Source organism: Typopeltis vanoorti, chromosome 20, assembly GCF_054136105.1.
Source record: "Typopeltis vanoorti isolate ZY-2024b chromosome 20, IOZ_Tvanoo_1.0, whole genome shotgun sequence".
Lineage (NCBI taxonomy): Eukaryota > Metazoa > Arthropoda > Arachnida > Uropygi > Thelyphonidae > Typopeltis > Typopeltis vanoorti.
The window spans coordinates 107,181,724-107,198,987 of record NC_143568.1 but is presented as its reverse complement, the minus strand read 5'-3'; the positions used below and the strand labels follow the sequence as shown (position 1 = coordinate 107,198,987).

At 37.4% G+C, this 17,264-nt stretch overlaps 1 protein-coding gene across 1 annotated transcript in view; it reads left to right on the top strand.

The window, feature by feature from the left end:
- The window catches only part of LOC150095764 (beta-keto L-gulonate decarboxylase-like), a 64,439-nt gene that overhangs the window by 37,629 nt on the left and 9,546 nt on the right, over positions 1–17,264 (top strand). The window contains exon 7 of the mRNA XM_090410357.1: positions 3,960–4,109. Coding sequence (XP_090266483.1) covers positions 3,960–4,109 — 150 coding nt within the window. The remainder of the gene's footprint in view (positions 1–3,959; positions 4,110–17,264) is intronic.

Below are 17,264 nucleotides of genomic sequence, written 5' to 3'. Positions count from 1 at the left end.
GTGAGATAGAGGTTGACAACATGGGATATTTAGTTGGATGTTTCTATAGGCCAGGGGTGGGGGCAAAGACAAATATATATCAATTGACAGAGTGAAGAAGACAAGGGTGATCATTATTGAACATTTTAATTATATCTATATAGATTGGAATAAAGAAGTGAGAATAAGGAAAATGAATTTTTGACAGACAACTATATGACAGTATGTAACAGAGGGTACACAAGGATTGAGGATCTTAGATTTGATCAGATGATTCTGAATGACATCAAAATTTTGCTTCAGTATTGGTGAGAATTACCATAGGTGATCAGCTGGGTGGTGGCCAGCCACATGAAGACTTGTGTGGAGAAAGGATATATGTATATGTGATGCTACAACTCTAGTGACTATGAAAAGCTGTAATAACACTGAATAAATAGGTGGAAAGGAGATAAATGCTGCTTGGGCACAAATTAAGGCTATTTAACAGCAAGATTCTGAGTGTATTCTGAAGGTCAAAAGGCTAAATAAGGCATTGAAAAATTGCTGAATGAAGAGATTAGGCATGAAATCTGGAAGAAGAAAGCATTGTAGAAGCAGCATAAGATGAAGGGTAATAATCAGTTGCTTGAAGAGTACATAGGCTTGGAAGATGATGATGCTGTTGGTGAGGACAGCAAAGATGCAATGTGAGCAGAAACTAGCCAATCAAGCCAAGAAAAATCCTAATTATTTTCAATATGTGACATGCAAATAGGAGAATGATTATGGAAGGATAATATTAGTGAATGAAAATGATAGATTGGTAACCACTGAAGAGGATAGTTGTTCATTGAGTTATCCTCCTCAGAAGTGAGACATCGCAAGCAGCTTGAGTGTGGAAGGTATTGTCTAGGACAGTGCTCTCCAAAACACGGTCCACAGCACGATTTTGTGTGGCCTGCCTGTGGGTTTTGATTTTCACGAGTGGAAAAAAAAAAAATAACAATTTGAATTGAATGTGTATTAGATATTTTAATTCTATCACTAATCGATAATCTTGATGTTGGTAATTTTATTTGGTGTTTTTTCATCACTATGTACCCACGTGTTTTTCATATTAGATGTGTCAAAGAAGCATTCTTGTTTTGTTCCAACGTATATAATATATGTACTGTATTTATTATTCTGGATGCAGCCCTCTAATGAATCTTTTTTTTTTTTTTTTTTTAATGCAGCCCACAGATTACCTAAGGTTGGACAGCCCTGGTGTAGAACAAGGAGGGATTGATGATGAGTGAGCAGAAGGCATATAAGGAATTCAGTAAATTTGACATTAATAAGTCGGTAGGACTGGATAGCATATCATCTTATATCTGAAAGGAACATTTAAGGGAGTTAAAAGCAGCCTTGGCACCTCTAAGTCTTGCAATAAGTCAAGTCCCCAAGGAGTGGAAAGAAGATACAATTATTAAATTTCATAAAGGAGGTAAAACCAGGGCTATGAAATATAGGCCAATCTATGTGGTTAAGTGTTAGAGAGGTTGGTGAGGACATGATCTAGAAATTAAGTCGATAACATCAGTGTTTTCTGTGATGGTCAGCATGGGTTTAAAAGGAAGATTGTGGTTTAGTGTCTCCTTATGTATTACATTATAAGTGCATTAGACAAGGGAAATGCTTATACGTTGGTGAGGAGTTGTTACCAGGTTAATGTGAAGATTTTTCATAGATGAAGGGTAGAACGTTATTTTTCTTAAAAGGCCCTCATAAAGAAAGCAATCTGTTTTGCTTCTTCTGCCTCCAGAAAGTGATGGATGAGGGCTTCAAAGTCTTGCCACACTGCAGAAACAGTACAAAAGCTAGATACAACCCAGCAAGTGCTTAAAATTCTGCCAATTTTAAGAAGTTGAAGTTCTAGAGTTACTGCACATTGCTGTAGTTCCCTAGCAATCTTAGGTGAAGCATGATAAGTCACATAAAGTTTGTCCATGAAACTCTTAAAGTGATTCACTCCTGCCACACTGTTCACTGTGTCACTAACAGACCATTCAAAGCAATGGCTAGCACATTGCCAGAAAATAACACTAGGAAACTTTTTTTTGCATTAGCCGCCTTACACATTATGCACCATCACAAGTTATAGACAATAAATACTCCTTTAAGTAATCTTCAGATAATCCTAAACACTCAAGATGACTAATTAAAGAGTTTAGAATTCCTCTAGCAGTTACATATGATAATTCGAACAAATCTAGGAAAAGACTCGCAGGAGCCGAAAGTTCAGGAAGAACTGCACGAACAATAACAATCGATGTTGTTGTGTTACTCACAGTTGTCGCATCAATAAGTAATGATATTTTGTTCTCAGAGTTCACTATACTGTCTATTAATGTTTTTCTCATTTCATTTGCGATATGGCTCACAATGTTAATGCAAGCATTTGCAGAATGAAGAATATATCCCATGTCTAGGCCATTAAGTTCCTGTAAATTTATTTCGGCGTCAAAGTTGTTAAATGATTGATTTATCCTTGCAACTTTGTAAGCGGTTCAAAACACTTTTCCTATTACGTCTTTATTATGAGACAAAGTATTTAGGAAAATTTTCTCTGTTTCATTTTTTGATTCAGATTTTATTTTTCGGCATGCTTTGTGCACTGCACTCTCCTTATGATCTTAAATCTTTTTTCGTAATGACATTAACTGTTGTTTGCAAGATTCTCCAAAATGACTGATTTTGCCATTTACCACTCTGCTGAAATTTTTGTTCCCATGTGTTTATTGATGGCAAGACTTCCGACATCATGACACACTTTACAGCCCAACATTTTATTCTTGACATACAGCCACTTGTTTCTCTCACAGAAGTCATTTTTCTGCAAAAGTGTCCAACATTTGGGCCAATCATTATCAGAATCTGCTTCCTTTTGACCACATGGATCTATGGTCTTGGTTTTGTGATCCTCTTCAGGTGTATTTTCGGTGCTAGTTTTCTGTTTTACAGGATCACAAGTAGATTCAACAATTTCTGCTTCTTCAGCTTTCCTTTTTTTACTCATTGGCATAAAGTAACTACTTATTTTACTCATTTTGAACAATGATTGCACTGATTTAACTTAGATTAATTCAAAACTCACGCCTGCCTGTTGCAGAGTGAATATAGAACTGATAAATTGATATTGGAAGCAATCGGAAGTGAACACAACTTCCTGTTTCCGGTTGCTTACCAACCTATGAAACAGGAAAGCAGGGTACCAACTTATGAGTAATCAAAACTGAAAATTCAATTCGTGAACACAGTACCATCTACCAGAATGTTTATAATACATTTTGCTGTCAATAAATCGGAAATTTTTAAAAACTTAAGAAAAAAGGTGCTGATACTGCATGCTGCCAGAAAAAAAAGCATTGGGAATGATTATTTAATTACCTCATTTTCACAGCATACATTGTCAAAAATAAGAATTCTAGAAGACAGTTAAGATTTATTATTAGTTATTTCCTTAGGAAAAAGAATTTTTCTTTGTTGCTTAATTGAAATAAGAGTGGTCATATAAAAAGAAATAAAATAAAAATAAGTTAATTGAAAAAATCCTCTTTATCACATTAAAGGCATCTTTAGTATGGAAAATTGGAATGAAAGTTCCAATTTTTCATATATGAAAGAAAATGATAGAATCTTACCATGGCATATTGATTCTTATTACCCATCTCAGCTGTCACTCTTATTATAGAAACAGGCAGGAGCAGATTGATGAAGCAAGACCTACCTTTTAACAACCATACCATGTCCTCTAATAAAGGATCATGAGGTTATCTGTAGTAATTTTTTTTTTTGTTAGTATGAAAATTGGTCTGTGTAAAAATGAGACATTTTCTATATGCGGTAATGTGATATGCGTTAGTCTAGACAGGATTTCATTATTATTATTTTTAGTGGTTAATTGTTATTTACGACCCAATTCAGCAATTTGTTAGAAGTTTTTGCTTTATTTGTAGGTGATTAAAGTTTATGCAAAAAAACGTACTGGATCAGATAACTTTGTAACAGCAATGCGAAAAATACTGCAGGCACGGTATAAAGAAGATCCTGTAGGAATTGGTGGCGTGTTTCTCTTGAAGAGTGGAAAAGCACATCTTCACATTATGGTATAGTTTTTATCCACCTATGTCATTTAAATTTCATTGTTTAATTCTAAAGAATATTGCTTTTATACAAATTGATTACAAATATCTACATTTGCATTCCATGATAGAGATGGGATGTGAATTCACTGCTATCTTCCTATAAAATTTCTCAAGATATCAGTGAGAAATTTTCTAACAAGAATGGATTCAGGAAATCCCTAGATTTTTATCAAGAAGTGGAGAGTAGAACCATAACAGCTGCCATTTGTAAGATTTGAACAACATGCAGCAGTCTGTAAAGTTCCTTGAATGACATGTTTTGGAAGTTCATCTGTTTTGCTGGATGAAAAGTTTTTCAGCAAAAAAGAATCTTTCCATAGTTAAATGTGATACTGATTAACCAAGTAGAAAGATAGAAGCCCTATAAAAAGTTTTTCTGATAACTGACAAAATTACTCTAGTTCTTTTTCAATGGGCACATGCATTTATTAGCTGAGCTATCTGAGACCTATATTGATAGCAGTGCTCTACCTATTAGAGAATGAAATTGAGGAAACACGTGATCTCATATCTGTCTGTCAGTCATGGGGGATGAGTTTAAAGTTGATCAGTTTGCTCGCTTAATTGCAAATAAAGTTTTTGTTTACCTGTGTTTTATATTATCGTCACAAAAATGGAAATTGGTATTCTTGTGCAGTGAGTAAAATTAAAATTTTGGTTCAAACTGGGTAAGAGTATATCAGAAACTCATGAAATGCTAGTAGCAATATGGAGATGCTACTGTTGTGCAAGACTTGTTTACAAATGGTTCGAACGATTTCATAATGGTTCTGAATTGATTGACAATGAAGACAGACCAGGACACCCTTCATCTTCATATACAGACAAAAATGTTCTGAAATGGATGAACTGGTTCAAACAAATCGAAGATTGACCATTCGAGAAATTGCCGAGGATCTTGGTATCTGATCGGCTCAGTCCAACACACTTTGTCAGAAATTCTGAACGTGAAACAAGTGAGGGCAAAATTCTTTGTGTATTTTGACAGCCAGTCAAAAGGAGCAACATTAGGTGATTTTATTGGAATTGTATGACTTCAGATCTGAACTTTTTCTCCAAAATATCATAAAAGATAAATTTTGGATGTATGGTTATGATCCTGAGACCAAGATTCAGAATTCACAATGGAAAACACCCCACTCACTTCGGCCAAAGAAAGTGCACCAATTAGAATCCAACGTCAATCTTGTTGATTGTCTTTTTTGCTCTGGATGGGGTGGGAGGGGGATTTCACAGGCAGAGTTCATATCCAGAGGCACATCAACTCTGAATATTATAAAGGAGCATTGGAACATTTACAGAACGATGTGCATTGAAAAAAAAACCGACAGGAGTGGGTGAATGGTTTCATGTTGCATCATGATGATACTCTGTGCTACACATCTCTTCTTATTTGACAGTCCTTGTCAGACAGAAAAATTGCTGTACCTGAATCCACTGCATTCACCCAATTTAGCATTCTGTGACTTCTCACTCTTTCCAAAATTGAAATCAATAATGAAGGCAACGCATTTTGCATTAATGCAAGAAATTGAAGCAGCCATGACAATTAAAGAACTAAAGAAAGATGACTTTCAGAACTGTTTCATAAAGTGTGTAAACATTGGGACAAGTGTTGGTAACTTAAGGAGACTTCTTTGAAGGAAATCAATTTATATTTGTGTTTAGGTTAATAAACTTTCTTGAAGTTGGAGGATAATGTTGGAGTTTTGACAAGTAACAGGCTGATTTGGAGGAAAATTGTAGACAGGAAGTTAGTAATGACGTAATAAATTTTTCATGTAGTACTATCCTATCCTGTACACTCCTTGAGGGTACATGGCAGGAATTTGATGATGAACTTTCTTTTTACATATTCCCACTTTTCTAGTTCGTACTTATTGTATGAACTAGAAAAGTAGAAATATGTGTTTAGTAGGTTTTGAGACAAAAAAAACATAGCTACAAATGAATATCCAGGCTGTTTCCAAGTCTAAAATGCTAATAAGCAAGGTTTCTTGAATCTATACATGCTTTCATGCATGCATAAATGCATATTGAGTTTGGCAAGTTCCAAACACCGTGTTTTAATATTGCATATTTTCTATTGTTATATACCCAGTAATACTGAAATCATACTCTGGGTATATGATTTTAGTGTTGGGCCTTAGCTCCTTGCTGTAACACTAAACAGACAATCGTTAAATTTAATGATAAGGATGTGTAGTTGTGCACTGAATGAACTAAGGACTGGATAGACAGTAGTAATAATGAAAGCAAACTTGTTTCATCATAATGTATAAGGTGCATCTAAAAAGTAAGGTCCATTCAGAATTTACTATTCACTGAATGAACTGTAAACCTTTCTTTTATGATTGTTCTTACTGTGGATTCCTGTAGATCAAATTTCTTTGCTAGCTCAAAATTTTCATTTCGCCTTCAAAATCCTTAATAATGTTGAGTTTTGTTTCCAAAGTCAATGTTTTTCTTTTCTTGCTAGCTGTAGAAGAATCGGACTTGCTTCCTTTGGACGACATTATTATTTTTTGTGATAAAATTTTTATCAAGAACATAACATTAAACAATCGCAAGGTTTGTAGACTATAAAAATCGTGTATGAATGGAGACTGTGCTAAGCATATCAGCGCTTATTCATAGCATATGCGGCCAGCACCAGAAAGATACGACTAGTGGTGAGGCGTGAAGCGGGATGGGAATATGTACATATATGAAACTGCGTAACTCCAGATTCGCGTAAGTCGGGGTATGACTGTACTTGTATATATATAAATTATATATATGTTAAAGTTACCAAGCTATTTTAAACCTGTTTTTACTCCATTTCCCAAGTAAGCAAACAGACAAACAAGTCAAGTTTGCACCTGCAAGTGTTGCAAGTCTAGCTGATCCTACAGGTAGTGCAAGACCAAGGCAACTCATGGTAAAAGTAGTATAAGCTCTGATCACTAATCTTAATATTTACCCTTAATGCAAAGCACATCTCCTAGAGGAGATGTATGACGTTTTGTATTAAAGGCAAGGAGGCCACTACCCAGACCGGTTTCAACCTTTATTGAGATCTCATCAGTGGGAGCCAGGCTAGAAATACCAAGATTTTTGTAATGCAAAGCTCAAGTATTTTACCAGAAGAAGTTACCATAAGGTGTTTTAGCCTTATAAAATAAAAATCTCAGGAGGAGATATAAATGTAGAAAGTATTGTAAAATAATTTCTACATTATATATATATATATATATATAAATAAATGTACAGGGTGGCCATAAAATAACTTTGCCTCTTTGGCGACATCTGTAACTAAAACCAATAAACGGAATGAGACCAAATTTTATATTGAGACTTTTGAAGGTATGGGGAGATGATTTCTGTGAAAAAAAGATTTAGTACCAAAAGTCGCTGATAGGAGAAATTTTGGTGCTGGCAGAGCTGAAAGAAGTTCAAATATTTGCAGTAAACGTAGGTAAAAAGGATTATGCAAATTTTACTGTGCGCACGTGACAGCAGTGCCACCAATTCCACTTAAAAAGGGATTGGGAACGTTCTTCGAATGACTGACGAATTGTGCTCAATATGCGTCCTACCTTGCCTCAGCATGCTTTACTTGTTAAGTTGTTTTACCTTAAAGAGTGCAATGCCGTAGCTGCCCTTCGGGAATTTAGAAGGCTTCATAATCTGCATACAGGTCCTATGTCAGCTGTAGCACTGAGCTATGATTAAGAAGTTTGAAGAAACTGGATCACTAGGCGTTAGATCTGGCAGAGGACAGAAAGCAGTGCAAGAAGAGACAGTAACAGGTGTTGCTACTGCGGTGTTTGATGACACAGGGACCAGTACTGGTCCAAGCGCTCATGCATAGCTCGCAAACTTGATATGGCTTATGGTACAGTCTGGAAAATCTTACGGAAAATGCTTCACTTCTATCCGTATAAGTTCAGTCGTTGTGTGCAAGCACTAACATGTGCTTATCATAACCACAAATTATGATAATGTTTCTTGCCTGAATGTAGGTCGACAATGACTGGCCTTGGAGAATATTGTGGGATGATGAGCCTCATTTTTATCTGAATGGGTCGGTCAACACTCACAACTGCAGAATTTGGGCATCTGAACCTCTCCAAGCAATCCAGCAAGTACCACTGCATTCTCCAAAAGTAACCATGGTGTGGCTTCACAGCCAATTTCATAATAGGACCATACTTTTTTGACGATGAATGCTGGAAAATTTTGTCATTCCTGCATTGCAGCAAAGACAATGTTTGGACTCCATAATTTTTATGCAGGATGGAGCATGGCCACACATTGAATGTTCAGTACAGTGCCTTTTACTGCAGCATTTCAGTAATGAGAGGGGTTATCAGTCAGTTCTTTCCAACGGCATGGACACCTCAATCCCCAGACATCACTCTATGTGACTTTTGGCTGTGGGGGTATTTGAAATCCGTTGTGTATGTTGGTGGCATTCCCAATTTGCATGTCTTGAAAGAGAACATAAAATGGGCTGTTATGAACATCCAATCTGATTCCTTACGCTCAGCTGTAGAGCATGTTGCACACCGGATGCAATTTGTTGTACACAAGAAAGGTCAGTACGTAAAAAATATTTATGTAGCTATAAGAAGTCTAAATATTTTTACATAAAGTTTACCAAGTCAAGCCCAGTAAGAATTGTGACTTGTAAATAGATGTATGTTATATGTAAATAATCCCAATGGGAATTTGTATATTGTTCTATGCCAAATAAGGGAATATTCTAGAAGGTGTAGTATTAAGGCAATACCTTGCCATCAGTATAATTTTAGAGCTTTGTAAAGACATCAAACTTTGTGCGTGTTCTACATGAGAAGCTCAAGGTCAGTGCTAGGTGGACCGACAAAAGCTTCAAACGAATGTCCGCTGCCAGAACGAACAGGATTTAGGGAGTGTAGGAGATAAACAAAGGAAGAGTCAGTATGAGAAAAGGATCAAGGGATTTTGCCAAAATGTTCAGGGTTCACATGTCTCTGCACAAGGATTCGGAAGTGACCGAATAAAAGGCGTTGGCGAAAAGATTGCATCATCGGTTCGAGAAATTTTCGTCAGTGATCCAGAGGTCGTGATCGAGAAGTCGCCAACAGTTGTCCGGCAGATGTAAGCCATCAAGGACGCGACGTCTGGAGAAATCATGCCAGTGATCTGAAAGAAATATGATGAGGAGCTGATCCACCAGGCAAAGCTGATAGTTGACGACGAATTGACGAATCTTCTCCGGGAGCTGTTGTCAGAGGGAAGAAATTGCTCCATTAATCCAACGCGCATGCAAGCAATCGACAAGCTGATAATCTTTGCCTGAAGTGCGGCAGGACAGAGTATCCTAGAAACATCAGTAGACCTATTGCCGGCGTAAAGAGGGATTGAAAAACCTGACACGGAACGGAAGTCCAGTTCGAAGCCAAGTACACAGAGGGTAGCAGCTATAAAGTAAGTTGACCCATTTGTTAAATTTCCTTGATCTTTTAAGAAAACACTTATTAATGGACTGTAAGTGAGGCTGATCTAAATAGCCATATCTAACAGTTAAAGATTATAAAGCAATTAAGTGTCAGGAATTTGTAGTTTGAATTAAGTCATAGTATAACTGTTTGCTGAATTGGTGAAATTTGCTTATAGAATATTCTCAGCATAGAAAGGAAAGAGCAATTGTGTGTAAAGGATATTGTTTATGTGTTCAATGTGTAAGAGTTAACATTTAAGTAATAAGTACCATTGCTCAGTATAAATGATTTATGTGATATTAAGAAAATTAGTTAAATATGTGATATGATTTGTGTGAGAAAATGCAGGAACTTAACTAGTCTATTTATGCAGATTTGAATTGTGATGTTTCCTTTTATTATTGAAAATGCAGTGTAAAATTTGTCTTATGTGAATTAAAATTTTGTTGTTTAAATATTAATAGTGTTGCCTGATATTTTAGTTCTTTGATGCACTGTTCTAAAAAAAAAAAAAAAAAAAAAAACCGAGCTTGTGAGTGGGGAAGATAGATAATTAACACGAGAATTAGATAAAGGGATAGCCATGACTGTATATAAGAGTAAGGAATGATATCTACCGAAAGTAGTAATATTTAATGCCATAAAAGGATTTCCTGAGGCGCAGTCACTAATTCAAATAAATATCTAGAGATCCTTGGTATAGTAAAAATAGGAATACTGGAGGTAAAAAATAAGGAACAGGAGGATATAAGTTTAAAGGTAATAGAGTTGTATAAGGGAAAGAGACAAGAGATTAAAGATTTGGGAATTGACGATAAGATAAAAGCGAGAGAAAAGAAATAGATTAGAGAGTAATAAGAGATATGAAGAAATAAGATAAAGTAAAATATAGAAAAACCCTAAGATATTACAATGGCGCAGTAACGACAGGATATTAAAGAAATAAGGAACGACTGGATAAAAAAAAAAACGCACTCAGTTTACAAGTATATTGAAAATCGCGTATGTAGTCCAGGAGATCCTGATTCTGATGAATAAAACATTATTTCCTGTGAGTTCAATCACTACATTAATTTCTGTGTCACTCGCAAGTTGTTGTTTTAGTTTAATTATTATTATTCTTATAATCATTGTAACAAGCCACATATCCAGCTGGAATGAGTGACGCAGCTATCGCTTACACCATCAAAATGCTATTATTCCATTTTATCTGCCTTTAATGTCATAATCCGCTTGTTTTCCGGCTCCGTCAGCCCAAAAATCTCCCCTATCGGCAATTTTTGGTACTAAATCTTTTTTCACAGAAATCATCTCCCCATACCTTCAAAAGTCTCAATTTAAAATTTGGTCTCATTATGTTTATGGTTTTAGCTACATATGCCTCCAAAGAGGGAAAGTTATTTTATGGCCACCCTGTATATATAAATCCCTCTTATACAAGCATATTTTTATATACTTGTATAAGAGGGATGACTTGCACTTGAATTCATTTGGCATCAGGAGCCTGGAAAAATTACTTATTGGTATGAAATCTAATGCAGAGAATCAGGGAAACTAGATCATCAAGGGAGGAATGGGAAAAAATGTGTATGAAAGTTCAGCTGTTTTGTGCAAACATGATAAAGATATGAATGGCTTCAAACCTTTTGAGTATACTTAAATATAAAGAGCCAACAGGCTTCATTTCGGCGATATAAATACTATTTAAATTAAGGGGATATATATATATATCCCCTTAATTTAAATAACCTTTTGAGTATGTCTGGGTAGGGAAAAGAGAAAGTTCTACAACAAGGCCAAATGGATTGCATATCTAATTATAGGCTAGTTGGTAATTTATCATGTCTATACACAAATGCCAGGGGGATTAGAAACAAAGAGGTTGAGTTTGTTGCTTTTATTGAATACGATGTGGCCTAAGATTGTTGACATTAGTGAAACCTGGCCATCAGAATCAGATATGGTAAGTGGGATCGAGTGTAATGGGTGTAATTTTTTAAGAATGAAAGAAAAGAGATAGGAGAGGAGGAGAATGGTATCAGATGACTTAAGTCCAGTTAGAGTAGAAACACAAGAAAACAATGATGGTAAAAATGTCTCATGTAGTGGTGAGTTTGAGTCTATTTGGTGTGAAGTGGAGGTTAACAGAATGAAATATATGGTGGGGTCATGCTGTGCTTTCTAGGGAAGTATCTAATTATACTGATGTTCCTATTAGAACAGGTTACATGTTGAACTACAAAGCTGGAAATTATAATCAAATTAGGAGAGAGATACTATCTTTGATCCCATGGTATCAGTTACTGAATGGGAAAAATGTCAGCAATGCATTGGAATCTTTTAAAAAGTGCTTCAATGAGGTGGTATCTGAATGTATACCTAGGGTTTGAAGAATGAATAGGTTGGGAGAGTAAAATGGATGTGCAGCCTTATTAAACAAGAAATCCACAAGAAGATGATGATGTGAAAATAATACCGTGAGAGGAGTTATGAAATATATAAAGCTCAGGCCAGAAAAATAACGAGTATTGTGCAGAAAAGAAATTGGCTATGCAAGTTTTAGGCAATCCACAAGAATTTTATTGTTATGCTGCAAGCAAAAGAAAAAATGAATGTATAAAAATAACTATTGAATGTAGATGGTATTCTAGTGGCAGAAGCTAATGAGATTGTTCATTTAATGAGTGTTCACTTTGCTAAGATACATCAACCAGGTATATGTAACATGGTGCACAGTTCCACTGCTACATCGGGTGAAAAGTTAGAGGTTGTATAATCCTGGATAAGAATTTATTAACAGGGATAGATGGAATATCAGCACTTTTGCTAAAGAAATATTCAACTGAATTGACTAGGCCTTTCATATGTTTGTATAACTTGCGTCTCAGCTCAAGAATGATACCACAAGAAAGCAAAGGAATACAATAGTTCTATTGTACAAGAGTGGTGCAAAAACTGATGTCTAGCTGCTGATCTATCAGCATCTATGGTGTGGTAGTGAACATTTTAGGGAAGTTGGTAAGAACTTACATACAAAAATGGATAGACAAACAAGCTATACTCTGCAAAGAGCAGCATCGGTTTACTAAAGGAAGGTCATGTTTTGGCAATTTGCTCATATTTTATAACAGTGTTATGACAGAGTTGGATAAAGAGAATGGATGCACTATGATAATGCTGGGTTTTTCTAAGGCATTTGATAGGGTATCACACTAAAGGCTGTTGCATAACCTGGAGAATATGGGATTGGAATATGAACTCTTAACTTGGATCAGCAGATGGTTGATAGACAGATATCAAAAGGTGGTATACAGTGGGTGCAAATCTGCTAGATTTAAGGTGCCCAGTGGTGTACTTCAGGGTTCAGTCCTTGGGCCATTGTTGTTCAATCTATACATTAATGACATTGGGAAGGATCTAACAGGAGATGTGCAATTGTTTGCCAATGATGTGAAGATAGGCAGGGCAGTCGGGGATGCTACTGATCTCTAGCAGTTACAAAATGATTTGAATAGGCTGTAAATTTGAGCAAACAAAAATTGCTGAGTTTAATGTTAGCAATTGTAAAGTTATGCACTTTGATGAAATTTCTAGCGGCATTTTATGTTAGCAGAGTTATGTTACAAGAAAATGAGGCTAATGATCTTGGCATAATGTTGGATAGATATTTGAACTTCAAAGGTCATATAGCAAAAGTTGCAAATACAACTCAGAGGATAATCGTCGCTAGGTGTCGCACGGATTAGATCGTCGGCTTGTCGAGAGCTCCTGAAAAGATCAGTATTATTTTGTGTTAACATTAGATATTTTACCAGAATTTTAAGTAGTATTGTTTGCTTTTTGTTTCTTGGTGTGTCTGTGCAATTTTTGCGTGTTTTCTGTTATTTTAACTATTATTTTTAAGAAAAGATAGCGTACACATGGCACCGATAAAGAAAAAAATGGCGGCCAGGTCGCCATGCTTGCTTAAGAGTTTTGATGTAAAAGAATTTATGCAGTGTGCTGTCTGTGAGATGTATGCCTTGCGAAGAGCGGTAGGAGTCTGGTTAGAAAGTGATAGTGGAGTTAATATGTGTAGAAAGTGTAAAGAGAATGAGGACTTCAAGCGTGTTTCGTGTATCGAGACTGATATCGTTAACGGTAGTCAGAATGCAGAAAATGGCGGTGTACTAGAGAATTGCGTGGTAGTGCCAGATATGTGTGAGAGCGTCGCTGAAAGTGTAAATGAAGGTAGAAACACCGAAGGAATGGATGATTTGATCGATAACGAAAATGGTGTGATAAGTGCGAGTAGCGAAATTGCCCGTTTAAATGGCGCGATACACAGAGCCAAACGACAACTGGAGCGTATGCAAAAATGTGTGTTGAACGTACCGACAAATAACCGGCGGAAGTCTGTGACGGCAAATAATAGAATGTACGTAAACGTCAATAAAATGAAGGAGCGAGTGCTGTATGGGGATTCGCTATTAAGAGGCGTAATAATTGAGAGTTTAACGAAGTCGTACCAGCCGGGTGCGAACATAAAGGACGTCAGCGAATCTATTCGACTGCAAAAACAGAGGGTGAAAGAGATGATAATAGTGGCAGGAACGAATGATTTGAAAGAGGACAAAATGGAAATGATAGAGGATGTGAGGGAGTTGTTTGAGGTAGCAAAAGAGAAGAGTGAGAGAGTTAGGATGGTGAGTATCTTACCGCGGTATGACAGCGAAGTGTTTAGAAGGAGGGCCATAATTGCCAATGACTTTATGCGTGGGTTATGCATGGAGAGTGGTGTGGAATTTGTGGATGTGTGGAATGAGTTCGATGGGCGAAAGGACTTATATAAGATGGATGGGTTACATTTGAATGGAGTTGGTGTACGGAGACTTGAAAGAGTGTTGATGAATGATGTGGAAGTGGATGTACAGACTCAGGGAAACTAGATTTATTAAGAGGGGGGGGGAGTAGATATGCAGACTTTAGGGGGGGAAGTTAAGTGTATGAATGAGTATATTATGCCCGGGCGAGTACGACGGACAACAAATCAGAATGGGATAATTAGTATAAGGAATCAAAGTAGGGATGGGACAAATGGGCTTCTGCGATTCATGTACACTAATGCCAGGAGTATTAGGAACAAGAAGGAAGAGTTTTTGGCCATGGTTGGCACTTCCAGGCCACAGGTTGTCGGTATTAGTGAAACATGGCTGACAGAAGATGATAAAGCTAGTGGGATTGAATGCGATGGGTATAGCGTGTTCAGGAGTGACAGGGTGAATAAAAAGGGGGGAGGAGTGTTATTGATGATAGCTGATGAGCTTCAGCCAAGGAGTATAGAAGTTGAACTGCAGGATGGGGAAAAAAGCACATTTGAGGCTGTTTGGTGTGAGATACAATCTAGCAGAACAAAATATACAATTGGGTGCTGCTATAGACCGGGTGATGGAGTGGATGGTGGGAATAGTATGCATAAGCAAATAGAAGAAATGAATGGAAGGAGGGTAATTATTATGGGTGATTTCAATTATGGTAATATTGACTGGAAAGAGGAGAGGGCACATGGGAGGAAGGAATTGGATTTTATGCAGTTATTAAGGGACAACTATCTACGGCAACATGTATTGGAAAATACCAGGGGGCAGAGAGTGCTGGACCTAGTAATTGCAACTGAGAATGTGGCTGTAACGAACATGACCTTGTTGCCACCAATTGGTGAGAGTGACCATAAGGTCATGACTTGGGAGGTGGCTAAAGGAGTCGAATTTACAATTAAGACAGGGTATATGTGGAATTACCGGGCTGGTAAGTATGACAAGCTTAGGTGTGTGCTTGGCTCAATGCCATGGCATGTAAAACTGCAAGGGCTGGATGTTGATGGTGCATGGGAGGTGGTCAAGAACTGTTTGCAGGAGGCAATGGTTGACTGTATACCAAGAGTCCGAATAATAAATCAGGTAGGGGTTAAATGGATGAATAACACTATTAAGCTTGAGCTGCAAAAAAAGAAACAATTGTGGAGGGAATTTAAGGAGAAGGGTGACCATCAGGTGCATGAACAGTATAAAGCTCAGGCCAGGATGGTAACAAGGGTGGTAAGAAAAGCAAAAGCAGATTACGAAAGGAAATTGGCCATGCAGGCTAAAGAGAATCCCAAACAGTTTTTTCAATATGTTGCAAGTAAAAGGAAAAATGCTCATGGTAGAATGATCTTAAAAAATGCTGAGGGTAGGGAGGTAACTGAATCAGTCGATGTTGTGGAATTACTGAGCGAACACTTTGCAAGAGTATATCATCCAGGTGGTGGCTTTGCGGAAATGGAGGAACCAACAGCTTATACTGGAATTGTGATGAATGAGGTAGAGGTAACTAGTCTATTACAGAACCTCAATGTCAATACATCTGTGGGATTGGATGGTATACCAGCTCGTGTCGTACGTGAAGCGGCCAAAGAATTGTCAGTGCCCTTGACCATTATGTTTAATTTGAGCCTCAGGACTGGGTCAGTCCCAAGGGGGTGGAAAGAGGGGAAAATAGTTCCACTGCACAAAGGTGGTTCCAAGGCTGCTGTTGAAAATTACCGGCCAATCAGCATAACAGGAATCATTATCAAGGTCTTAGAGAAAATAGTCAAGAGGAAAATACAAGATTGGATAGAAGAAAATGGGATACTGTATCGGGGACAGCATGGTTTTGTGAAGGGTAGGTCATGCCTCAGTAACTTGCTCACGTATTATAACACAGTGACGGCTGAACTGGATAAGGGTAATGGGTTTACAGTGATTCTGCTGGACCTTGCTAAGGCCTTTGACAGGATACCACATGGAATTCTAATCAGTAAATTGCAGCATATGGGAATGGACATAGGGTTGGTGAGATGGATAGGAGGGTGGTTGACGGAGAGATATCAGAGAGTGGTTTACTCAGGAGTAGAGTCCACAAGACGGCCTGTGACTAGTGGTGTACCACAAGGATCTGTTCTTGGACCACTGCTGTTTAATTTGTTCATAAATGATATAGGAAAGGATCTGAGAGGAACAGTTCATTTGTTTGCTGATGATGCGAAGTTGGGTAGGGCAATAGTGAATGCAGATGACGTCAAAATTTTGCAGGATGATTTGGATAGATTGGAGGTCTGGGCTAGGGAGAATGGATGTCAATTTAATGTGGCAAAATGTAAGGTTATGCATTTTGGGGTGAAAAGATGGGAGGCAGTTTACTGCATTGGTGGAACCGTGCTCCAGGAAATTGATGAGGCACGAGATTTAGGAGTGTTGGTGGATAAGGAATTGAAATTTAGGGGACACATTGCAAAAGTGGCCAAATCAGCTCATCAAATCACTTGGTTGCTGAAGAATACGTTGACAAGCAGAGACAAGCAGGTTATTGTTCCTCTGTATCGAGCCTTGATAAGACCTCATCTCGACTACTGTGCTCAGATTTGGTCACCTAGGTTTCTTCTTGATGGGGAGGAGGTGGAGAGGATCCAGAGGCGAGTGACCAAGATGATAGCAGGTCTGTGGAATGAACCGTATGAGAACAGGTTGAGGATTTGTGGGTTGCAAAAATTGGTTGATAGGCGGAGGAGGGGAGATATGATTGAGACATTCAAATTACTGAAGGGTTTCTATAAAATTAATTCAGAAGATATTTTTGAGAACAGGGC